The 26,088-nt window shown below is 43.3% G+C and overlaps 1 protein-coding gene across 1 annotated transcript in view; it reads left to right on the top strand.

The window, feature by feature from the left end:
• Positions 1-950: 950 nt before the first annotated feature.
• nrg3b (neuregulin 3b) overlaps positions 951-26,088 on the top strand; it is a 203,053-nt gene continuing 177,915 nt past the window's right edge. Inside the window, exon 1 of the mRNA XM_056430675.1 lies at positions 951-1,788. Within this exon, the coding sequence (XP_056286650.1) occupies positions 951-1,788 (838 nt within the window). The remainder of the gene's footprint in view (positions 1,789-26,088) is intronic.

Below are 26,088 nucleotides of genomic sequence, written 5' to 3'. Positions count from 1 at the left end.
AAGACCGCCCGCGGAGACACGCGACTGTCACTCCCGGGAAATCAGAGCGGAGTGGTCGGCGTCGGGATTGGACCCGGATCTATCGGATTTATCCAGCAGCACCGCCCCATCTCAACCCGACAGCTGAAGCGACCAGAAGGGTGGCCGGGCATGAAGAGCCATTAGAGGCAAACTTGGAGTCACCTGGCAGAGGAAGAGGAGACTCTCTGGTGTACGTAGAGGAAGAAGAAAAAATAGGTCGAATGAACTCAAATGAACTCAAATGAAACCCCAGAGAATAAAGGAACAATACGCGCCTTTTTTATTCAAAGGAACTTATGCGGCCGATAATCAACCGACTGAGCGTGGAGACAACGGGTGCTGCCGTAGCCTGGGTTGTTGATCTACGCGCGCGCGCACGCACATGGATTTACAGCTCCAGTCTGAGGCGGATCGATATCCTTCTCCGTTTCTTTTTACGTCGGCTTTTTTTTAACAAGGGAGTGAAGCATCCTGGGATTTATCGTCGCTTCGTTAGAGCTGAACTACAGTGAGCGCCCCCCCCCCATCCTTCTCCTCGCCCTCTCACCTGTCCATAACCCGCGTGCTCGTCGTGGCGAAGTGTGTGTGTTCTCGTGCATATACACGTGTGTGTTTGTTTTGTTGTCCGCCAGAGGGAGTATCGGTGATATGACTGGCGTGTGCATTTGAGTGCTTTGCCCGGTTTTTTAATTAGTAGTAGGTGACTATGAGTGCTTGTGTCTGCTCGTGGGTGCTAGTGCATTAGTTAATAGTGGTATGTTAGTGCATGAAGATATATATATATAGGTATTGTGTGAGTACATTTTTAAGATGCCCGGCATTTCTTCGGCACCCCTTCCCCTTCCTCCTACATGCCTTTGTATCATTTGGCCACCTGTTTGACCGCCTAAGCACCCCACGAGACGGAAAAAGAAGAAGCTCCAAGCAAGATGAGTGAGCGTTCTGGCACAAGCAGTCTCGCGGCCATGACACTGGAGGAGCCGGGGGCCGAGCAGGCGTCTCCCAGAGCCCCGGGCCCTCTCCGCTGCGGCCCCTGTGCCGTGTGGCCTCGCCAGCAGACCTGGCTGTGTGCCGTGCCCCTGGTAATGGGCTTTGTGGGACTGGGACTCAGTCTCATGCTGCTGAAATGGATCGTCGTGGGATCGGTCCAAGACTATGTCCCCACCGATCTGGTGGATCCCAAAGGTAGCATCGGACAGGACCCCATATTTCTCTCCAAACCCAGTGCCGTGCCCAAGGGGCCCGACATCCCCACAGCCACGACCACTTCGGCCGCCTCCGCCACGGCCACGGCGTTGACGACCACGCTGCTGGCGGCCGACGGCACGGCGCCGCGAACTCGATCGGGGCCGCCGGCGAACCACTCGGCCAACGGCAGCACTGCCAACGGAGACGGCAGTCGCGCCCCGCACCTTCACAACCGCGTCGGCACCCGCGTCAGCGGGACCGTGGTCACCACCTCCACCACTCGCGCCACCCGACTCACTCCGCCCCTCGGCGGTGAGGAGGTCACCCCTCGCAGCACCGTTAGAAAAGGAAGCAGCACCGGCAACGGACGCAACGGAGCCGCCAGCTCCAAGCCGGGGCAGACTCCTCCCACCGCCGACACTACGGCGCCCACCGCGACTACAGCTACTGCGAAGACCACCGCTAAGGCGCAGCCGACCACCTCCCATCAGGCAGCTCCGGTCAAGCCCACGTCACGCTGGAATCACGGGCGCCCGGGCAAGGGCCCGGCCACACGCCCACACCACCGCTACCGAACACGTAAGTCCACTTTTTGGGGGGTTTACGGGGAGCTAATGCTGTTGTGTGAGTTTGTGTGTTGAACTGGAGGTGAGTGTTTCACAAGAACTCCTTTCTGAGCATTTACATAGGAACAATGGTGTGTCACTCTAGCAGTTTATACATGTAACTGTGTGCCTATATCCACAACTTTTGTCTGGTATGCTTTGAAAAGACTCATGGTCTGAGACTATGCATTATTTATTGTTCTATCCACATGGAAAGTGGATACGACGACAGCTTTACATTAATCATATTCATGAGCACATAGATGTATCAGGGGATATTCTCAGTACTCTCATTCCTCTTGTCTTTATCTTTCACTTGCACATTAATCCGATACGAATCATGGGAGTTTTTTTTCCACCCACTGGTTTAAATTGATCTCATTCTGTCTGCTTGAGTTGGGCTGTGAAGGTAATGTAACTGTGGACAGCATATTTGTGTAAATAACAGGAGCTGGTGAGGTGTCGAAGTGGGATAAAGGTTAGCTCTCACTTCCTGTCTCGGGGAATCAGATATAGCAAGGCCACACATCTCATTTAGATCAGAGGATACCGTGACCAGATTGTCACAGGTACTGCAGGGACACAGAGAGAGAGAGAGAAAGATAAGGCACAGAGGGGAAAGTAGATGGATGTTGGGATGAGAATGATGTTGCAAAGGACACATAGATAGAGTTGAGGTAGGTAATGGAGAGAAGAAGAAATACTTTGGCAGAACAACAAAGTAAAAGAGGATGGCACAGGAAGAAAATGTAGGAAGCATACCAAGCAGGGGCACGGTGAGTGGGAGCTGTGAGTAGAGAGAGAGATGGCAGATGGAGTGGGCTAAGTGAGGAAAAGGCTTGAGGGAGGAATAGGGTGTAGAGCAGGGTAGCTGTAGCTGTGCATTTAGCATATTTAGCTTCATGTAAAGAAGGAAGGCTGATTATTCATTCCACAAGGGGCATGCTTTTAACATCACACGCCTGTTTTCAGACGTGGGTGGGGCAGGATGCAACTGTAATCATGAGAATTGCCGGCGTATGACTGTGGAATTTTTATTCTCAAACTCAAACGCTTTGATTTAAAACTCACTTTTGACTCTTGGTCATATATATGCAGTTGCACGAACCACCTGAGCTTTATAGAGTTGCACCAATGCAAAGGATGCAGGTCTAGTGGCAGACACGTGCTGTCGTCAAAACGTCACGGCGGTAATATGAGCTGGGTGGATTTACCAATTTAGGGAATTATGAAGTGGTCAGTTTCCTGTTGTGTTTTTTCTCTCCAGCAAAGTGCAACGATAGAACTTGAATGTGAAAACTGAAACCTTAATTTCTCGACATTTCGGGTGTCGATCACATGTATGGACGCGGCAGTTCCGGTTGTCAAAACGATATCCTCTCTTGTATCGGTTGCAAAAGCTTCAAAGGCGTCGGCGCCCCCCGGCCCCCGACCGTGATCAAAGAACACCATTTGTTTTTTCTTAACCTCAGGCCACATATCTTCAGTATAGCTGGTTGTACATTGGACATTAAACCATACGGTATCCGTTTGCAGTTGAATAGCTTTTTGTGAAAATAGCTTACACTTTGGAGTTTGCCTAATTGAGCGAGAACATTGGTTTTGATCGGCTTGATTTCATGAAGCAACAATGGACTCCGATGGTGATTTCAGTTTCGAAAAGCTGATAGGCCGTCTTCAGACTCCTCCTGCAGCCTAATCCACTGCGCCAGAGTCAATCATGTCACTCAACGATGATCTGCCAAACAGCTGAGAGCTGCCAAACCGGGCGGCCCCCTCATGTGAACATCAGGACACATCTGTCTGTACTATATTCTATAAAAAAAGGCGATGCCTTCCAAAGCTGAAGCATGCTTCGTAAAGCTGCACTCAGTTAATATTATATTCCACGTATATACACTACCGTTCAAAAGTTTGGGGTCACTAAGAAATGTCTTTATTTTTCAAAGAAAATCACTGTTTTTTCAATAAAGATAACATTAATCAAAAATACCCACTATACATTGTTAATGTGGTAAATGACTATTCTAGGTGGAAACCTCTGGTTTCTAATGAAATATCTCCAGAGGTGTATAGAGGCCCATTTCCATCAACGATCACTCCAGTGTTCTAATGGTACATTGTGTTTGCTGATCGCCTTAGAAGACTAATATCTGATTAGAAAACCCGTGCAATTATGTTAGCACAGCTGAAAACAGTTATGCTGGTGATATAAGCTATTCAACTGGCCTTCCTTTGAGCTTGAAGTTTGAAGAACGAAATTAATACTTCAAATATTAATCATTATTTCTAACCTTGTCAATGTCTTGACTTTATTTTCTATTCAATTTTCAATTCATTTGATAATTAAAAGTGAGTTTTCATGGAAGACACAAAATTGTCTGGATGACCCCAAACTTTTGAACGGTAGTGTAAGTCATTTTTCCGTGGAGGCTGATGTCGTTGATAAGTCTCAAACCTACATGTTGACATCATGACTAGTGGGCTGACATCTGAGTCCACTTATGGAATCCATTATCCATGCATCTAGTAAATATCTATACGGCAGCAACTCTACAGGCACCAACACACACGTCTGCTTTCCGCATTGTTCCGAATCAAATTGGCTTTTCTTCAGATTCTTTCAACCTAGATTATTAAAAAAATAGCAAAAGCCTAAAACTATCAGCCCCTTTCTTGTTTTCCAAAAGCATTACCATGGCAGCAAGCGTTGTTCAAGTAATAACTGTTTACATCAATAATGTCCTACAATAATAGGCATATATGTCTCCTACTTTAAAATAGCCATTCTGATTTTCAAAGCAATGCAAAGTGTCATTTTAATTGCTATGGCAGTCTTGCATACATTGTTAAGAATCCTTCAAATATGCTCAACATTCTAATATCATGTACATATTCAGATTTTTATGTAAGATAAATCGTGCCAGCAAATGCTTTTATCAGTCTGTCAACTCACTGCAGCATGTGCAATCCAATGGAATCTTTAAATCTCTCCTTGTAGTAACATTGCTGTAGATCTTCTTTAAGAACAGTAACTTCTCACGGCCCAGGATGTTCTCATGAAGGATTTTCTCCTCAGTATTAATAGACATATCTGTGTCAGGTTGAAGATATTAATTCTTCCCTATCGTCAGCAGACTTTAACTTAAGTCATTCAGTCGACAACCTCCGGATCTCAGAGTGAAGCGCCTTAAACTTGCATTGCCACCAAAAATAAGTCTGATTGTATTGAAGTCTCTGAGAAAAGAACCCGACTCCTCACTTGATTTATTAACTCGGTAAATAGAGTAAACAGGAGTTTATGTTCTCAATCGCTAGTTTCAAGTCCTACAAGATGATGCTCATTTAGTAAATGACGGTCATATTCAGAGTAAAACAGACCATAAAGCAGGGCCGGCTTTAGCATGGCTTCTTTATTATTGGCAGGTCACTTACACACTTTTGTCTACACACAGTGTGTTTTCAGTTCATACAAGTTATTTGTAAGGTTTCAGTCTCCTAAAAAGTCTCATTGAGTGTCCGGTTCTTCTAAGCTCCGCCCTCTTATTTCACTCCCGGTTGCAAAAAGCCAAGATGGTGATGGTCCAAATGACGAACTCTAGGCTTAAAAAAAAAAAATAACCGCTGTAAATCCATTGATTTAATAGCCATATGTTTACCATCATGCTATCGCTTCCAGTACTTGTGAACGCTTTGAATTTTAACCACATCAAACCACAAAAGATGTTAGGGACTAAAATGTAATGGTTAGAATTCAGAGTGGACCACTGCCACTGCTGATTCGCCCAGAGCTGCGCTTTGTGTGAAATGGCTTCTGGTTGCTATGATAATCTCCCCTGCCTCTTGACATTGTTTATATGGGTTACATTATTGAAGCATTCTCTTTACTGCATATTGCTTTAATTTACACAACCTCTGTGCCATTCACACAAGCCCTGTATACAATACTTATGTGCTATATTCCATGCAAAACACTAACACAGTAATCTGCGGTTTACGAAGCAAACTTTCAAGGATGCGGCTTCTTCTAAAGCTCGGATGTATCGAGCTCGTAGATTTGTGTAGTGCCGTTCATTTAAAGTGCGGAGATAAACGGAACGTGTCTCAGCTCTGTAAAACATGACTTCAGGTGGATCGGTCTTCACCCACGGCCAAGTCATCTCATATTTTATGATGAATTATGTGCAGTTAGTTGTACTGCATGGTCTCTGGTTTCACATAATCTTCCACCATTGCTTCTGTAGTTTGGTGAAGATCTAAATGAATCTCCGTGTCCCGGAAGAAAGACACGCTCAGTCCGTTGAGGATAACGACATATTTTCTCTGCTCCTTTTGTCTTCTCCTCATTCTCCCTCTCTGTCTCTCCCTCTTTCCCCCCTCTTTCTCCACGGGTATTGTGTCCGCTCCGGGTGTCATTGTGTTCCTCCATCTATTTTTTGCCTTCCTTTTGTGCATTCTATCTTCCTTCTCACGTTAGCTCCTCAGTTCACAGTCAGGAGCATGTGGGCAGACGCAGAAATATCGCCACACTTCTAACACAAAGACGAGCCAGAAGCCTGTGTGTGCCCAAACTCATGCACCTATCATTTTTTTCTTTTTTTTTCTGAGGCCAATTATGTATCCGACTCCACTCTCTACAACACACCATTGGCTCACAAGTAGAGAAATATCAGGTGAATGGAGCGGAGCACAATGAATGCCTGTTAGAGAAACCATGGAAGCCACATTGGCTCAGGGCCCAATCCCACTCTCTCCTGGCTCGTGAGGAATCTTCTTCAGTGAAAGTGTGGTTGTAATTCCGTGCACATCCCGCTAGCCTGATTCCATCCAACTGACTGAAACAACAGCCATTGAACCACAACAGCTGTGCATCCAAGGCATTTCTTTTTTTTTAAAGATGAAAGGTGTTGTTGCTGTCATCCTCATGGGTTTAATTTATCCGTTGGCTTCTCGTGGTGATTAAGAACACGGGTGGAGAGGATTCGGCGCCTGTGGTCTTACATCTCGGCACCACTTGTGCAAAGGTTGTGAATTTTTTAGTTTGTCATCAACATAGGCGGCTTCCATCGGTGTGTTAACCCTCCTGTTACCTTCGGGTCAATTTGACCCCATTCAATGTTTAACCCTCCTGTTACCTTTATATTTACTGACATATTTTACCCGTGGGGTAAATTTGACCCCAGTAATTAAAAGCTCCAGAAAATTATTAGAATTAATATTGTTTCCCAAGTTTAAGTGTGAGGTACTTTATGTTTGTTTGTTGACTACCTAAATAGCCCTTTAAATATATAAAAAAGTTGATATTTCTTATATGTTTGACACAGTGAAAAACAGCCTGGGGTCAAATTGACCCGAAAGGACACCGACGTTAACATTGAATGGGGTCAAATTGACCCTAAAGGTAACAGGAGGGTTAAAGCTGATTTCTGGATGCAGATTCTATCGCCTGAAATTGACGTCTAACCGATGGATGCTTCGGTCACAGGGATTGGTCAGGGCAAAAGTAGCCTCCCTCCCAAACTGAAGAGCTGAACAGGAGGCCGACGTCAAACTGAAGACTGGGGCGGGAACGAAGTGGCATTTCGCTCTGAATAACAGGCTCGCCTCAGACATCTACTGAGTCAAAAACCAGTCAGACATTGTGCCACATTTTGTATTTCAGATATGAAACACGGGAGAGCGACACGGCCGTCCGTTTTTCTCTCATGTCACGGATGAAAATGAACAGAAGTGGATGTTTTCTCCTGACACGCAAGCCCCTGTTTTTTGTTGTTTGTTGCTGGCTGTACATTAAGCTTGCACAAAGTACTATTGTAGGGCCAGTGAGGCGTGAAAGAGGGATTAAAAAACCAAGATATAAATCCAGTTTGCCTGTCTTTCTCTCTCCAGGGAGGTCAGGCTCAGATTTGCCAGGCTGTCTCTGAGGCCCCTCTGTCTCTCCTGAGACACGCTCTGCTTGTTCGTTGAGGCCGGCCCAAGCCGGGCTGCTTCGGTGTGTGTGTGTGTGTGTGCGTGCAGCTGCACCGATCTACAAACGTCTTCTTAGTCGGAAAGCCAGCTCTTGTGCCTCAGCTTTTATCATTTCAGGCGCACAGTTATTAAAGGACATTTGAAGGCAGGGTTTTTGTTCCGTGGTCCCAGCGTGAGTCTTGCAGATCGTCTCTCACACAGGCGTGTCGTCGTAAGCCTCAGAGGACGAACTCAATGCCTCGAGTTGATGGTAACACGTTGAGTAATACCAGTGGATCCCTCAGTCGCAATGAATATGATACCTGCCTGACACAACTATGGCCATTGCGTATCAAGATCTCCTTTAAGTGACTTTAAAGAAGCTTACTCATTTAAAATGAAGAGGGTTTTTTAATAAACTCCTTGCTTAAGTGTTTTGATACCGGAAATAGCCAAGGTTATGTTTTGATCGCCGTGTATTTATTTATTTGTATGCGTGTTATTCGCATAACAAAAAAAGTTTAAAACCGAATCGCATGAAATTTGGTGGGATGATTGGTTATTATCCGGGGACCATTTGATTAGATTTTGGGATCAATCGGGTCATGGATAGGTCAAAATCTTCTTTTTACCATAGCACGGTCAATTTGTATCCAATTGGCATGCAACTAATGCCAAAATGTTCATAATTCAATGCCCAATCTTGTGATATGCGAAGGTATGCGCTCTACCGAGTGCCCATTCTAGTTCAAATTAGCGACCATTTTTTGGAGTGCAAGTCTATTTTCATAATCTCAAAACAAAGAGCCTTGTTTTTTTCCACCAGTTAACTAGAACGATCTCTTGAAGAAAAGAAGGAAATACCCTTTCTGTATAATGTTGTATCTGAAACTCAAGAGACAGACACATGGGTGCGTGTATGCACATGCAAATTCCAGTCATGGAAGTGTGCAGCATTCAGCAATGTTGGCCCTGAACATCAGCGAGAGCAGAGACACTTGACACTGATGGGCACCAATTACAAAGCAGAATACATCATCGTATTCAGAGGGGTAAGCATTCAGACAAATTATCCCAGAGTGACAGCCCAGTGAATGCTTGAAATTTTGTGGTAATTGATCCCATACCCTTTGCATTGCAAGTGCCGTGCTTTACCCAGTGAACCTCACGGAATCAATGAGAGAGAGAGAGAGAGAGAGAGACCATGAGAGCAGGCTCCAGAAGTACGGATCCAGCTGCAAGTTAAAGGCACATACTCATCACAGTTGAGTGAATGGGTCTTGGCCAGACCTTTTACATATCTCAGACCACCATTCTACCCGTTCTTCTGTTATCCCTCTCATTTATATGCAGATTGCCCTCAAGGTTTTATCCATATTTGAATTTCCAAGTCTTTCACTTCAAACCTGTCACCACGACGCGTCTGCGATGGGTCCTATACAGAACTGAATCAGCGAGTTATGTTAATCAGTGGTGGTTATCAGTGTATTATGATATATATCATATTATTATATATACATTGTGTGACACCAAAGATGTGTTTGAGTGTCTATGGAATACATGTTTTTGACATAAAGATAAGAAAGTTTCACCACACTAACTTTTGAGAAGAGCAAATACCCAATATTATGCAAGTATAATCATTATATTACATATATATATATATAAATGTATTGTACCTTTTTCAACTAAGTCTCTGGTTATGTTTTTATTTATCATATTATTTGTGAAATAACAGCGAATTGAATATCTTTAAGTTGTGATCAGAAAACAAAGACATGTCATTCTATCAATGATCATAATTGATGAATTGAAAAAGATAATAGTCATATATTTAAGAATGAAAATAATCATTAGTTGCAGGCTGATATTATTGCAAAACCAGAGAACCAGTGATGTTGTCCAGTGCGTACATTAAGACCGTTGAGGGCCCGGGGGAGGGGGGGGGGGGGGACAGGGGGTGCTGAAAGGCATGGGACCAAGGGCTCTCCGCGGGAAATTGGCTTTGGCTATTATGAATAATGTGTCCATAAAAGTCCATCCACTGAATGCATTCCACTAAAATCATGGTGCTGCTGTGATCCACATGTTGTTCTGTGTATCTGATGCTTGAGAGTGACATGTGCCCCGCAGGCAGCAGTCGGGGGACTCATAGTTTCCTCTTAGAGTCCTGGCTGAGGCCATCTTAGGGCTTCTTAATGTCACTGTGATTTATGTGGACAAAATGTCCACCTTGAGGTGGCAGAGAGAAGAAAAGGGACGGGAAGGGCTGAAATATTAATGTATGGGAAGAGAAACATGTGCGTTGCCGGAAGTGTGCATAATTGATGAAGCTTCCTTTGTATAAAGTGCTTGAGATGTCCCGTGCCCAGGGGTCTATTGGCAGAAGGATTTTACTCCAGATTACAATTTCTGACTTTTTAAAAGTCTGACCTGTCCCTGGACACACAATCAGGCACGGTCTGGACATGCATTTGGCTTATTTTTGCTCATTTTCTTTCCACAACAACACGCCTCCCCTCCAGATGTATTAGTTACCAATGTTTCTATCGTACAAATAGAGGTGTTCTTAGCCGAAGGGAAGAAATAATCCAAAGGGAAAGTAAACAGTGGGATCATTAGTGTCTCCAAACATGACTCCCCCACTTGACATCTTTTCAAATTGGAAGAAATGGAGAGTAGAGAACACAAATGGGTTTAGTGGTGGTGGTGATGTGTGTGCTTGGGGAGTACTCACTAATTCACTCATTTTAATCACATGCTGTCGTGCCGACTTACCCACAAGTCTGCCAAAGTGCTTTTTTGTATTTTAGGATTGATTACTTTGTATTGGCCTGCTTCAATAAAGAAAACCCACCAGTCATTCATCCATTCATTCATTCATCCACTCCTTCCTTCATTCATGGGCAAATGACGCAGCGACTTGCTGGTATCTCAAGGGGCGCTGACATATTGTCGTGCATGGCTGTGGCAGCGCAGAGAGGATTACAGTCCATCATATCTGATCTGAGACTGTTAGATCCCAAGATTGAATTACGGACCCTGCGGGGTCTCTGGTTCCGTTATCAATTTGCAAACGAATAACGCGGAAAGGAAAGGAATGAGAGTCGGGGCTGGGTGTTGGGTTGGGAGGGGTTGCGTGGCTTTGAGGCAGTTTTGGTCGGATGCGTTGGATCTAATAACGGACTCCTTTTTTTGTTTTGTTCCTGAGACTGAAACTGGCAACACAACTGCACTGCTATGTGTGATTTAGGCATTATGGATCGTGAGTCCTCCTCTCTTCTGTTGGATGCACGGTCTCATATTGGAGGGGTTACGGCTCTAGCAGCTGCATAAAGCTTTCATTAACCTTCCCGAAAACATATTTATGGCCCACATACCCTTTTAAAGCAACATTTAAAAAGCTGTGTAAAGGGTTATAGAAGGAGAGCGCCATGTGTAAGACGGTGAAACCTGCATGATATACACTACCGTTCAAAAGTTTGGGGTCATCCAGACAATTTTGTGTCTTCCATGAGAACTCACTTTTATTTATCAAATGAATTGAACATTGAATAGAAAATATAGTCAAGACATTGACAAGGTTAGAAATAATGATGAATATTTGAAGTATTAATTTTGTTCTACAAACTTCAAGCTCAAAGGAAGGCCAGTTGTATAGCTTATATCACCAGCATAACTGTTTTCAGCTGTGCTAACATAATTGCACAAGGGTTTTCTAATCAGACATTAGTCTTCTAAGGCGATTAGCAAACACAATGTACCATTAGAACACTGGAGTGATAGTTGATGGAAATGGGCCTCTATACACCTCTGGAGATATGTCATTAGAAACCAGACGTTTCCACCTAGAATAGTCATTTACCACATTAACAATGTATAGAGTGTATTTCTGATTAATGTTATCTTTATTGAAAAAACAGTGCTTTTCTTTGAAAAATAAAGACATTTCTAAGTGACCCCAAACTTTTGAACGGTAGTGTATATGTTTTTGATGAGTTTTATAATGTTAAATCACATTTCCCTTTTTTTAAAGGACACTCGAGTCACAACTCGCATGGATATAATCTCAGTCGCCGTCTAATATGCCCTCATCCCGCCCACAGTCATCACTTAAATACTATCATTCAAACCGTGCGTAATGCCAGTTGGAGGGATACCGAAGTCACAACTTCAAACGGGGGGTATGAGTGGCATGTGGCACGGGATTTCTCGCTGTCGCACTTAGCATCCGGGTGCATGACGAGCCTGCAGGAAAGTGTGGATTGCGGCGGTTGCAGCAGTCGGATTGATTCACCGCGATGTGTGGCCCGCTGCCACCCCCAGTGACGGGAAATGTGCCACGGCGCCCTGGCGGAGATGGAGAGGCTTGTTGTGGCGTGTGGAGGTGGAGGTGGAGATGGAGGTCACCTCTCTCACTCACTCTCTCGCCCCCCCTTCCACCATCATTTGTGCCTGTTAGTTTCTCCTTCTTTTTTTTTATTTTTATCCTCCCGCTCTCTATTTTAGGGGCAAACACTTGGCTCTCTCTTTGCTCTCAGTTCCTTTTTGAGGGTTTCTTTCTTTCTCCTCACATTGCCGACAACATGAATAGCACCCAACGAGAGCTCTTATCTTGGGAGTGCACCGGAAGAGATAAGAGTATCATTCATCATTCCATATTACCTGCTGTCATCACTCCCCGCGAAGAGCTCCTGAGGAAATTAAGATAAGGAAGCATGACTATTTCATTGTTATAATAACTTTGGTTTAATTTCTTATTCAAAATAAGCCTCTAAAATCCTTTAGTTCTCCATTTTATACTGAACCTTAAAGCTGCATTGATGTGACATGCATAGTCATCGCTTTCCATGACCAACTCACTGCCTTACATAATCATACGTGTTCACATAATTGTACACCTTACTTAAAATGTCAAATGGGAACTCAAATGTATTTGTGATTGTGTAAAGCATTACGTAATGGCAATTATTGTTGTTTTGGCAATTTTCTGAACATTTATTTGTATATTTTTTTTCCTCTAGTTTCTCCTTCAAAAGACAGAAATTTAGGAAAACATTTTTCTTCCTCAAAACTTTTTTCTTCTTAGTTATAAGTGAAAGTAACTCCTCCATGGGCTTTCTTCCCAATATATCTTTTTTGCATTACTTTAACAATCTCCTAGATAATATCCTGAAAATTAAATAAATTAAAAAAACACATCCTTGAGGAAACAGAAAGGCCTTGCAATGGGGAAAGGAGTCTATCGCCTATTTTTAGCAGGTTTCCTGTATGCACTAGAGAATCCAGAATATTCAACATCCTGCTGCTGATCTTATGATCAAAACTAAAAGGAGAGAGTCTACCATTCAAGTGGAGTTATGACCTATTTTAACAGCGCAGCAAGTTTGGAAGAACACTGGCTCCATGTATCATTAGGACTTCACTTTAAAGTACTTTTGATTTTACATAAAGCTTTAAGTAGCTAAGGCCTGGCCTGCACTGTAGATCCTGCTGTGTTTGTGTTTCATCCACAATCTGTCCACGGTCTGATCCTCTTCACTTCATTTATTAGTTCTTGAGGAGATTTGCAGCGGTTTAAAACTCTCCTCCCAAACTGTGGAGTCGCATCCCATTGGATAATAAGGAGGCGGCTAAAGTGAGAAAGCTTAAAAGACGTCTTTTTTCAGTTGTCTTTGAACTATTCTGCGTGTCTTTTAGTATTTAACTACTTTATCTGACACTTATGTGATGTCGATTTCTATGCGGAAAGACACCGTCTGTGTATTATTGTTACAACATCAATACTGGCATCTAGTATTTGTGTTCCCAAATATTCAACTAAAAGAGAAAGAAAGATGGACTAATGCCTCTTGCGAAGTTACAGCAGATGCCATTATTTCCAAACATTGTGTCAGAAGCCCCAGGTGTGCTGGTCGTGGCATTGATGAATAGTGAGAGTGGAGAGAGAGAGAGAGAGAGAGAGAGACAGTGATCGACTAAGGTCCTCTCATGTTATTTTCCTGGGGGTGCACACAGCTTGCCTCATGTGGTAATCCATGCATGGTAAAACCTTATCCGTGGGGATAATGTCAACTCACTCCCAAAGATAACAAGACAAAAGCCCTTGCCAGCGCTCAGTCCAGATTGTGTTTCATATTCCCCTAATCTGGCATCTTACATGGCTCAGTTCTCTGGATTTGTTGGCCAAGCCTGCCGATTAACACAAGCATGTACACAAACGTAAACACTCTGGACACATTTATGTAATTTCACCTACGCCGAGCGCCCCTTTCGGTTTGAGGAAACTGCAGTCGGGGAATAGATGGCGGCAACGCAAATGGGAAAAGTGTGTTGAAAGTATTAAAGCCCACCACTGCGGAATATTATTTTAGCCGTGGATTTAAGTGCACCCGATGTTTTTATTGCTCATGGCGAGTTGCTTGAGCTCGGCCACACGGAGAGTTCCTGTACATAGCCTGCTGGGCCTCGAGTTAAATGGAGGCGCCAGTTGGCAATTAGTGTTGTGGAGAAATGTGTGAGTGTGACACACCTGATGTGTGTGGGGGTGTGTAGTACTGCAGCTCTTCAGTAGCACAGTGTAGGGATCAAAAGATCATAAAAGGACATTTGGCACTATAGTTCTTGCTCAAAGTGGCCTAAGAGGTCCAAGGTTTAAGAGCACTGAATAAAAATAAAGCATCCGTCACATTCACACCCAACATGTCAGACGACTCAGTGAATTATATATTGAAAGTTCCCGCCGAACATCCAGGGAGAGACATCTTTCTCCCCATGTCTCCCCTTCCATCTGATGCATTGAATCATTGATAGGACATCCACAACAACAACGCTCGTCCCTATAAAACACCTGTCACACACTCCCTGAAAGGACTCCAACCAGAGTGAGATGTGGAATCTGTTTGTGATCTTCTGAATCGTGAGCATGCATCAACATGATGCATATTAGGCCTTGTGCACAGTATTCCAGTTGTGCTGTGTACTGCAGTGCTTCATTCGACACGGCCTTCTCCGGTTCTGCACCCATACTTACTCAGGAAACGAGAACACCAAACCCGATTATCTATTTTCCGTGATAGCTATTAATGGAACGGAATGAAGGGTTCGGTCTCAGTGCGAGCGAGACACTGGCGTTGTCGAGCGTAGACTCTTTGATCCCAGCTGGAGACGGGGATCCTTCAGGGATATGATGGAATATTTTATTGCAGTTGTGTGAAAGCAATTGGTGGTGCTGCCTCAGTCAGCCGGTTTCCCCCTCTCGCCCTCCTCGTAACTTAAGCTTTAAAGCTGCAGCTTGGTACCCAAGTGACTATTTTGCATGTTGTTACTCCTAAATCGTCTCTTTTTCAAAAGGACTGCGCTCCCTCTGAGTTTTTCGAGCAAGTCTGTGTGTGTGTGTGTGTGTCGGGTAAAAGCCGGGCTCAGACTACAGGCTTGCGTCACGCACATAAGGAGAAACTTCACAGATGTCCTGCTCTCTAATCTCCAACTCGCTCACACTACACGATTTGAAAATACTGGCCCATCGCACACTGCAAGATACTATTAAGATGATTGTGCCACAGGGAGCAATGCACCGCCTCCGCGTCGTCACGGGAACGCAAACAAAAAACGAAGACCGGCGTTGTGCGACAACTTGTTGTAATAATGCTTTATATTTAATTTAATTTGTCATGTGTATTGTGTATGCATATGTTATATATATATACATATATAATTTATTTTATATTTTACTTTGTATACTCCTATATCTTTCATCCCTGTTTTTTATATTTTATTTTTAATTCTTGTGTGTTTAGTTTATTGGTGCTGCTACTGTGACGACAAATTTCATCTTGGGGATTAATAAAGTATCAATCTATCTATCTATCTATCTATCTTTGCGGTGAGAAAAGACAAAAAGCTAAATGCCAGGCATGTCTGGATGAGAAAGGATTTTGGGAATGCAGCCTAGGGAAATATTACCCGTCGTTACTAATAATGCCGTGTTACCAACGCAAGCTAACGGTAGCCTAGAGGGCCGGATGTTTTCACCATTGCTCGGAAACAGTGAGCAGCTCTGACTCGTCTCTCTCTCTTTGGCTGTTGTCATCCCGCTTGTAAAGCACCGACTTAATCATCCGGAGTTTAACTCCTAATTATCAATCATGTTTGAAATTATCGGGGCGGCCCAGAGGAGTCTGCCAACGGTTCAGGAGGTTTAGGATCGCCTCTGTTAACCCTTCACATCACCAGATAACCGGGTCCCAGACCAGAGTTCATGAGGGGTGGTTTCAGGTAGAATTGCCCCGGAGCTCCTGTCTGAGCCCAGCTTAAGGGTGCTATGGTACGGACAGGGTTGAAGGCGGGGTTAGTAAAGATGAGGCTGAACACTCCAGCCAGAAAGAGTCTGTCCGGCGTTACGAGGAATAATAAAGATTAAGCTGAGCTCAGCTCCTGGGGAGATTGGAGGGCCGCTGTGGAGGGAAGGTTAGATAGATGAAGGTTAGGGCAGACATGTTTCCTGTTTATCGCAAGCGGAAACCAGCTTGAGTGGTCGCGTCAAGACTTGACAACAAGAAAATAATGCACACGGCATTATTCATGTGTTTCTTTTCGGCACAGAGCTCGGGAGAATTTCAATTTGTTGGAATTTGGACCGCAAGAGGCAGCAACCCTCAGAACAATCATGATAGGATATTTGTAGCATGCCGCCAAAACCTGAGGGTTGAAGCAAAAAGTCACCTGTCGTTTATCACAATTCACTTTAAAGCATCTTCCATCCATGTGTACATCTAAAGCAAAGAACGCATTATTGTATTATGTAACTAGAATGGGCACTCGGTAGAGTGCATACCTTCGCATATCATAAGATTGGGCATTGAATTATGAACATTTTGGCATTAGTTGCATGCCAATTGGACAAAAATGTACCGTGCTATGGTAAAAAAAAGATTTTGACCTTTCCATGACCTTGACCTTTGACCCGATTGATCCCAAAATCTAATCAAATGGTCCCCGGATAATAACCAATCATCCCACCAAATTTCATGCGATTCAAGAAGATTTTGACCTGTTCATGACCTTGACCTTTGACCCGATCGATCCCAAAATCTAATCAAATGGTCCCGGGATAATAACCAATCATCCCACCAAATTTCATGCGATTCGGTTCAATACTTTTTGAGTTTTGCGAATAACACGCATACAAATAAATAAATAAATAAATACACGGCGATCAAAACATAACCTTCCGCATTTTCAATGCGAAGGTAATAATAAGCAAGACAGTGGTTTTGGTTTGGGTCACATCTAGGGCAGCGCCATCAAGAACTGGGAATAAATCAGAAAATAGACCCGCTCTCGGTCTTTGGTAATCCACAACATCTGGTGTGTGTGTGTGTGCGTGTGTGTGTGTGTACTTGATGGACGTCATGTGTGTATGTGCAGAAACAGAGAGGAGATGGCAAGGCCAGATGGGTCCAGCTGTGGATCTGGTGGCCGAGATAAAGGCTAGATGGGTGCCACCACCTTCATGAGGTGCCAGCAGAACATTTAGAGTAGGTGTTAAAAGCATGAAGGCTTTGATGGACCCAGAAATCCAGCTGAGAGAGAGCGTTCATTAACATCTGCTTTTTCATAAAGTCTATAATGACGTATGTTAAAACGTGACCACTGTGTCCAGTTTAGGTTGAATTCAATTGACACTTAGCTATTTAACCTGGGCTGAGGATTCCAATCTATTGTGTTGTGAACGTTTTTTTTTAATGTTTAATCAATTGCTTGGTCGAAATGAACTATTATTTTCCGAAAATATTCGTTTGTGAAATAGTAAAAGAAAATTCCACGGTCCAAGTCATCGCAGGAGAACCTGCAACCAGAGAATACGCAGCATTCTTACCCCATTAATGTCTATCAATTTGATTGATTGCTCAACGGATCGTTTAAGCTCAGTAAACACGATGAACCAGATCCACGTTTTAGAGGCTTGAATCAACCCATGTTTGAATGACAAATGACTATGAATGAATCCATCATCAAAATGGCTGTCTGTCAATTTTATTTCAGTCAAAAAGATGAATCGTCTCATCATTTCTCGATTCTTAGTTTTATGTTTTGGAAACATTTAGCCATGTCCTTGTTTTCTAATTTGGCTAGACATTGCTGGCAGTCCGTAGTGGCCATTTCAGAAAAAAAACCTCCAGCCCACTCCCACACAAACACTTCCACGGCCATTAGGAGGGGAGAGGTGGATAGCCGGTGCTGGAGTGTAGAGAAGGAGGAGGTGAGGTAGCCAGTCTGTCCTCTTCCAGGGGACTCTAGGACAGCGAGAGCCTTCACCAGCACCCCAGGGAGAGAGGGAAGACAGATTAATGCAGTGGCTTTAATATTTCAGATGAAAACGTATTACTGCTCTCTTGCTCTTTCTTCTTCTCTCTGACTCAGAGAAGTGAGCCTTGCTTTCTCCTCTTCTTCTGTCTTCCTCTCTGGCTAGAGGCATGCATGTGTTTTGCTGTGGGGTAGTTGTCTCCATCCAAAGCTTCCCTGTCTACTCATTGTGACGGAGTGGTGGATCAGCAAGAGACACATCTAAATGAATAGTGGAGTGTGTGTGTGTCTGGGTGGGTAGGGTGGGGGGGGGGGGCTTACATGTCCATCTGTATACTTGCACTGAAAGCTCTTGACCGTGCGGTCAATCGTTGCTGTCTATCTTTAGTAACATGTACATCTATATATTCTGCCTACGATTGTCTCTGCTATGAAAACCCATTTGAGTATCGCCAGTTTGCCACATCCCGAGAAGGTCAGATGGCCAGTGTGTGCAAGCTTCAGAAAAATCCACTGTGATCAAATTGTTCATCTGGCCCTGTGGCATCCATACTGGCTTAAGAACAAAGACATATCATACAAAAACAGCACGCATAGGTTCCTACCATGTCTGCAGGCAAGGAAATCCAACCTAAGAAGATGAGAACAGACAATTCTAATCTTGTGGACCAGGGTTTTTTATAAAACTATTGCATCTTATTGCACTATTTAATGACAGTAATGAACTCCAAGCTCTTTGTAATGTTGTATTCCACTCCATTGTATTTTCTCAGATGCTGTAAAGAAAGACATCCGTGTCCTCGTGCAATGTTCTTAGCGTGCCTGCAGTTACAAGTGTGGCCACTAGGCCAGAATCCGTGCAGACGAGCAGAGTGGACGCTTGCTGACACACCCGACTCCTTCAGTTTGAAGCACAATGTCATTTCAGCTCCGCCGCATCACATCCAACACATGTGCAGGTCAGGGTCACCGTGACAACACTGCAAGCAGAGCTGCTAGTCTCCAGCGTGCATACCTGTGGGGGTTGTTGTGTCGCCCATGGTCCTTCTGGGAAATGTAATCCCCAGAAGTGTACCTTGGGTCAGACCCTGGGTCTCCTCCCAGGTGCCGTGCCCTTTTGACCCAGTAAACCTCCCAAGGGAGATCTATCAAGCGCCAAAAAGACACGCGAATACTTTATCTTTTTGTTTCTATGTCAGAAGCTTGTGCTGGAAGATTCATTGCGTGCTTGTTTTAAAAAAAACATTTTTTAAATTCTACCTTGTCTTCTCGTGATATTGAGTTGACGCATACTATTTAAGATTCTTCATCTAGCTCTGCTCTAGGGGGCTTGAGGCTATTTGTCGGAGAACAAGGTCCACTTCCTCCCTCGCTTTCAGAGCTGCACATTTGACACGCGCACAAATGCGCACACACAGAAAGACACACGCTCACACTCTTATTACACACTGTCTCTCTCACACATTCATGAAAACACAAAGGTTTTCTCTCTCATCAGTCGCTCTCTCTCTCTCTTACACACACACAAACACACACACACACACACACACCTGTATTTCTGTTCCTCAGAGGCCCCCCTGCTTCTCTCCAGTGTGCTAATGTGTTCTGTGTTTGACAGAAGCCCTCCCCCTGTTTCCCCTATTTATTCTCTCTCTCATTCTCCTTCCCCCATATGACTTCACAGATCCCTCCCTTAAGATTCCCACACCCACACACACACACACACAGACACACACACACACACACACACAGACGCTAATCTGTGGTGTCAAAGCAGAAATTGTATGCTGATATGTCTTATAATTAAATGTTGGCCTTAATAGAATACTGAAAAAAGTAATTAAGATAGGTTTAGCAGCTACTGACTCCTGAGTGATTTAATTGGATTTAGAGAGTTTGAAAAACAAATTAGGTATGGAATAAAAATAAAAATGTAAAATGCAATGTTAGGATGAATCCAAGATGGCATAAAGGGAAAGGGACCCTTTAAAAAGTTTGGTAGTGAACCACCATAATTTAAAAAAATGGTTTGACTTTGAAAAATTATTTAAAAAAAATGATATCCCAGTTTGAGGGTTGTACTGTACACCTCTTGTTGAAGGGGGGTGCTTTTCAATGTCAACTTTTGCCAGGTATTTGTCATATTTGATGTTGCCACTCTTCATGTGTTGTTACGTAAACTTCAGCTTCATTCGCCCGTTTCTAGGTGCGCTGTTGTGTTTTTGGTGTTTAGGTGTGGCCTATTTCCTCTTTAGCGCAGCTGCCGTCGCTGCTTCTTCTGGGACGGCATCACGCACCGAATCACTGCTCCACAGCCTCATCTTGCCCTTCTCTTCAAAATGCAGTTGGCCCGTCCAGTCAAGGAGCTGTCCAGTGCTGAGCTTTTATCGGTCAACAAGAGTCAGCAGGAGACAGGGTGCAACAGGAACACGGTGTCGACAACACTGTAATGCAGCCGGCGAGCAAAAAGATGGTAGAGCGAGAGGTGAAGCCGGAAACACAGAGAAATGGAAGGGATGGAGGACAAAATGGGGAATGGAGCAACGGGAGTATCATTCTCAGTTACACTGTTTCACATGGTGGAGCCCCTCTTTAAAAGGCCAATTACTCTGTAATAGTCCTGGACTGACTAGGTGATTTCTTACTGGGCTGAGTGGAATGGCAGAGCAGGAGTGGAGTCAGTCCAGTGGAGAGACCCAATCATCATTGCACTGGAGTGAAGGGAGTCAGGGGACACGCGCACGTGTGTGTGTGTGTGTGTGTGTGTGTGTGTGTGTGTGCGTGTGCTTGTGTGTGTGTGTAGGTGCACATGAATAGTTTGTGTGTGTAATTGTCACTCTTCCACTGAATTCATTATTGAACGTGACCTTCAAGCACTGCAAGCATACTTCAATGGCACTGAAATGTTGTTTGTGTGTGTGGTTGTGTGTGTGTGTGTGTGTGTGTGTGTACATGGCTGTGTGCAAAATAACCCCCGCCAGGGATATATTATACGGGCCTCTCCAACCAGAGGCCAGGCGGGATTCACTTTCAGATTCAATTGGATTTGAACCCTTTTCTATATATAATTCAAATCTAGTTTCTGTATTAAATTTATTTAATTGAAAGTGAATTCAATTTTAAAAAGCTTAGAGGCCATTAATTGACATCAATGATACATGGTGATTCGATGTGCACCTTTTCCCCACTGAATCCTCCTTGCCCACAGTAAAATCCATTTTACTTCTCTCTATGCCTCCTATTCATGCCTTTTTCCTTCCTGCTCCCATTGTTATCCAACACGGTGGTGCTGTGGGCTTAACACCGATTGTATTCCATACTAATTAGTGCGTGTTACTTTGGAGATGTATGGATTTATGGATGCACTTATACGTCTCTCTAAATAATAACATCAGGTATGCCTAAAATATACATAAACAGCACTGTGAGGAAGTCAGCGGCAACCCGCCCTGACAATGAAAAGAGTAAAGTCACACATGTAGGATTAACATTACACACCGTGTCACTAATTGAAATAAATCTAATTATCTGTCACACACCCAAAGGTTTTTTCAGAATTGTTAGAAATAAACAAGGAAAGGGCAACAGCTTCGCGGCGTCACCAGCCTGCTGACGGGGAACGTTTTAATTAATATAAAACAGCAAATATATAAAAAAGTATATAGTGACATCTCGTCAGCGGGTTTTCGGGGATCAACGGATTCCAACCGTAAAAAACAAATGTTGGCTTGTGATTAACCACCTCTCATGACATGATGACAGCGATGTTAGCCGACAAAGGCAAATGTTTTTCAGATGATTAAGACAGCATGATGGACGACATCATCAAACAGCTGATCGGTAAAGTGCGATGAAGATAAATTGAGCTGTCTGACAGCCTGTCACTCAAGTCTCAAATCGAGGACGAAAGAAGGACTCATATTTAGCAGGTGCTGGCCATCTCTAACATACACACATCTAAAACATTAGACGTTGCATACTATACACTAATGTTTGTTGCAGACCAAAGTATGTCATTATGAAAGGGAATGGCGCAGCATGCATACATAAATAATCATATGCTTCTTATTTTTTGACAGGCTGATTTTCAAATATCGATACTGTCAGAATCAAATCTAATTTGATGGTCTCCAGAAAATATACTGGCCCATGCTCAGAGCACAAGGCAGAGAATTCCCCGCCTTGTGGTTCCCTTTAAAAGCCGACTTACCACAAGCTAATGGTTGCTGCGCATGAATGTTTAAACACATATGGATGGGATCAAAGATTTTGAGATGTGCGTGACGGCACCCATTGCTTCCCTGGTGGCCTGTGATGGCCTCCACTAAAGATCTTTGAGTGAAGTCATGCTGAAAGAGCCAGATGACACTGCTGCTGCATTAGTACTGAGTGTGTGTGTGTGTGTGTGTGTGTGTGTGTGTGTATGTGTGTGTGTTCTCACAAAGGGAGTGTGGAGAGAGGAGAAGCTGTTTTCATACCAAACAACCTGCCACGGTTGTGATTTAAAATGACACAAATGTGGAGAGATACAGTGGGTCGGGTTCTAGTCCACGATTGAGAGAGGTTAGTGGTGCTTGAATGGATTCCTCCCGAAACACACAGGTTTCTGATCATATTAGAAAAGGCTATAGGCTCGTTGTATGAGGCAGAGGTGTGCACATAAATGTCCTTATTCAGATGATATAAAATGCACTTGTGTATTGTGCACCACTGATTTTTTTTCTTGCTTTTGCTAATGTACAAACACACTTTTTTTACAAATTCATGAGCATCCCTTTCTATTTTTATTTTCGTATCGATTGGGCATAGCAGTGGACGGTTCTCTCTGCATGTGCGCTCGGTGTGACCTTGTATGCTGAGTAAACACGCCGTGCATATGCTATCAGGTTGTGTGTGTGTCTGGTCCAGATTGCAAGTGCACTGGAGGCATTTGTAATATACTTCCGTTGCCTCCTTTCTCTCGGTTGGCAGGTTGACGGCACTTTGTAGCGGACAGGAATGAGAAGAGAGGCACATGGAAGAATATACTGACAGACAACCCTGTTGCAGAAACACAAGACGTTCCAGTGACAGTCCCATACGCTAATTAAGGGCAATTGACTGACTTGGAAACAGGGAATGTTTGTGATTTAAATTATCTGTAAATGACTTATTCTTTAACTCTTCAATTCCAGAACAATTTACAATCCATAGACACTATGGCATATGTATATATATATATATATACATATGCCATAGTATATATATATGTATATACTGTACATATATATATATATACATACATATGACATAGTATATATATATACATACATATGACATGGTATATATATATATATATATATAGCTTTACTTTCAATTGTACTAATATTTCAATTCCTGTGATATGAACCGCAAAGGCAATAACACATATCTTGATAACATGAGTGATTCTCTTGCAATATATTGGCCATCAATATTATTGTGGACACCTGCCATTATTATGGAATGTGTTGTCATTATGTGCAAATGATGATGCAGCAGCAGGCATGCAGACAGTCAGCTCCCAGAGTTAATGCGTCCAGATGTGAGGAAAACAGTCACTACCTAAAAGCATCTTTTGTCGCTGTCATAATGTGACATTTGGTGCAGGGAATGCAAAATTGCCAAAACAGATCAGTGCAGTGGACCAACTACATTTCACAAGTCAAATCAAGGTGCTTTGATGCATCAGTTACATGTCCTTATTGCCAGGCTTGGGGGCAGCGAAGGAGAAAAAAATGCATTGCACCTATTTCTCTGTTTCTGCCGCTTTCCAGCAAGTCAATGATATTCCAATTTCTCAAAGTAAATGCAAAACGAATGATGTCGATCGGAGCTGTGAGTCGGGGCAACCCTTTAAATTGAATCTTTCCAGATCAGTATCACTTTTTGCCTGCGCCTTGTAAACAAAGACTGGTTGCATATTGTCTAATCTAGGATTAGATTTACCTGCAATTGGAACTGCGGGGGGTGAGTTAACTGTTAAATTGCTCTTCAGTTAGGAGATGCCACCCAATATGCCTGGGCCAACCATCTGGTGGGGAAACAGTGATGAGTCTCTAACAAGATGGGATGACTGATAGCGACGGGCTACCTGGGAAACAAAGAGGCTCTCGCAGTGCTCTCCCCCCTTTTGCAATTTACGCAGTTGTTTTCATAAACAACCTGAAATCCTATCTTATCTCATTTTGGGATGACATTATTAGAAATGTGTCTTTAGGAAATACATCCTATATTATTTTAAAATGGGATTTAAAATATTACAAAATTAGAGATATTCCAAGTTAGGAATCCTAAATAAGGATGACATACACTGAATTCAAAATAATAAAAAAATGTCTCACTTCATTTAGACATTTAGTCCAAAATGAAAAAACAGTGAAATTTCAGGAAAAAAAATAATGTTCGGCTACAGCAATGGCATTAGGTATTGCCCCTCTAATAGGAAGATAGGAGTATTCCTATCTTTGTAACATAAGTTAAGATAGGAAAAGCATTTAGTTTGTTATTTTCTGTAATGAGGCCCCAGGACCATAATGATCTCTGTCCACTGAACTCCTCATTGGCTTGCCACAATGACAGTGGACTGCCGACTTTGTGTGAGGGAGTAGTGACCACTTTAGCTGCATTCATTGGTGCATTCGGAGGCAATTTCGTAATGATGTAGAGTGGATGCCATTAGGGTTGTGGTTTGGTAATGGTAATAGTCCAGCTATTGCAGCAGGTGCTTACAGGGGTTATGAGCCCATTCAGGCCTGATCATTACAGAGCAGTTAAGAATTGAAAGGGGTTTCACTTCATTCTAAATGTGAGGTCATTTGACACATGCATGCTTCATGTGTTATTGGCAGAAGTCCGAAGTCGATGGCCGTTCTGATCCGCACCGTGACTAATAGTGAACTGGCTTTTCATTTCTTTGTTAACGATGGGATTTGGTTCTTTTGAAACGCGTGTGACTTCCCACTGTGAGGGTCTTCAGCCGCTGGGATCTTATTGCATTGACGTGCTATGAGCTGCCCGTCTGGATTGGCCGAGTATTCCGGAGGGACGAGGGTGATCAGATACAAACCGTACTCGTTGGTAACAAGACTTGTCCTCGCGGATGGCGTTTCATCCAGTGTCATGTTCCATGAGGTTGCTTTGGAATAGACGACTCAACCCAGAATGACGTCACATAACATCAGCTATAAGGCGGCCCATCACATCAGCCCATTTGAAGACTGGCGGAGTCTTCTAACGGTTTTTTTGTTCAACTCTATGGGCGAACAAGAATGACTGTGCAGTGGTCTAAATGTGATTTTATCCATCAGATCATCACACACTATTTCAAACGACCCCATTGCACCAGTCTCGTCTAAAATGGCGAGGGCAGCTGATTTTTACTCGCTATGTATCAAACAGGTAACGCATAGGAAAGATTACAGAAAATCACTGTTGTGCTACAACAGTTAATTTTACTCTACGATATGGTAAATAAATAAAATAAATTTCCACATTTTATTACCCATGTTGTTTGCATATGAGCTGACTAAATGCGGAATTCTCTCTCTGAACACAGCTGAGCTAACATCCTCCACATTTAAACCGTGTGTGTCGAGACAAATAAAACATTGGAAACTTGTGGCATGAGGACAACAACACTAAACACACGGTACTCCACCATGAATACTGATGAGTCAGCAGTGTTTCGTGGTTTATCTGCACAATGGTGCCCAACAAAACTCTTTTTTCATAATGAGAAATGGATTTACTCATCATACTTTATTACGGTATTTGACTCTACTGCAACTCTGTCATAAAGCACGATGTAAATATTTGCCAATGATCAATAAGAAATATGCCACAGTGGGCCCAAATCACTTCTATGTGTTTATGACACAGCCGAGAAACAAGGAATCTATTCGATCTAGTTTTTTTTTTTTTTTTAGCGGGCTACTACTTTAAAATAGAAGTATATTCATGAAGTATGTATGGTCTGTTCAGGGTCAGTGGATTTCAT

The sequence above is a fragment of the Pseudoliparis swirei genome, chromosome 13, assembly GCF_029220125.1.
Source record: "Pseudoliparis swirei isolate HS2019 ecotype Mariana Trench chromosome 13, NWPU_hadal_v1, whole genome shotgun sequence".
Taxonomy (NCBI): Eukaryota; Metazoa; Chordata; class Actinopteri; order Perciformes; family Liparidae; genus Pseudoliparis; species Pseudoliparis swirei.
This window is presented reverse-complemented; position numbering and strand designations above follow the sequence as displayed.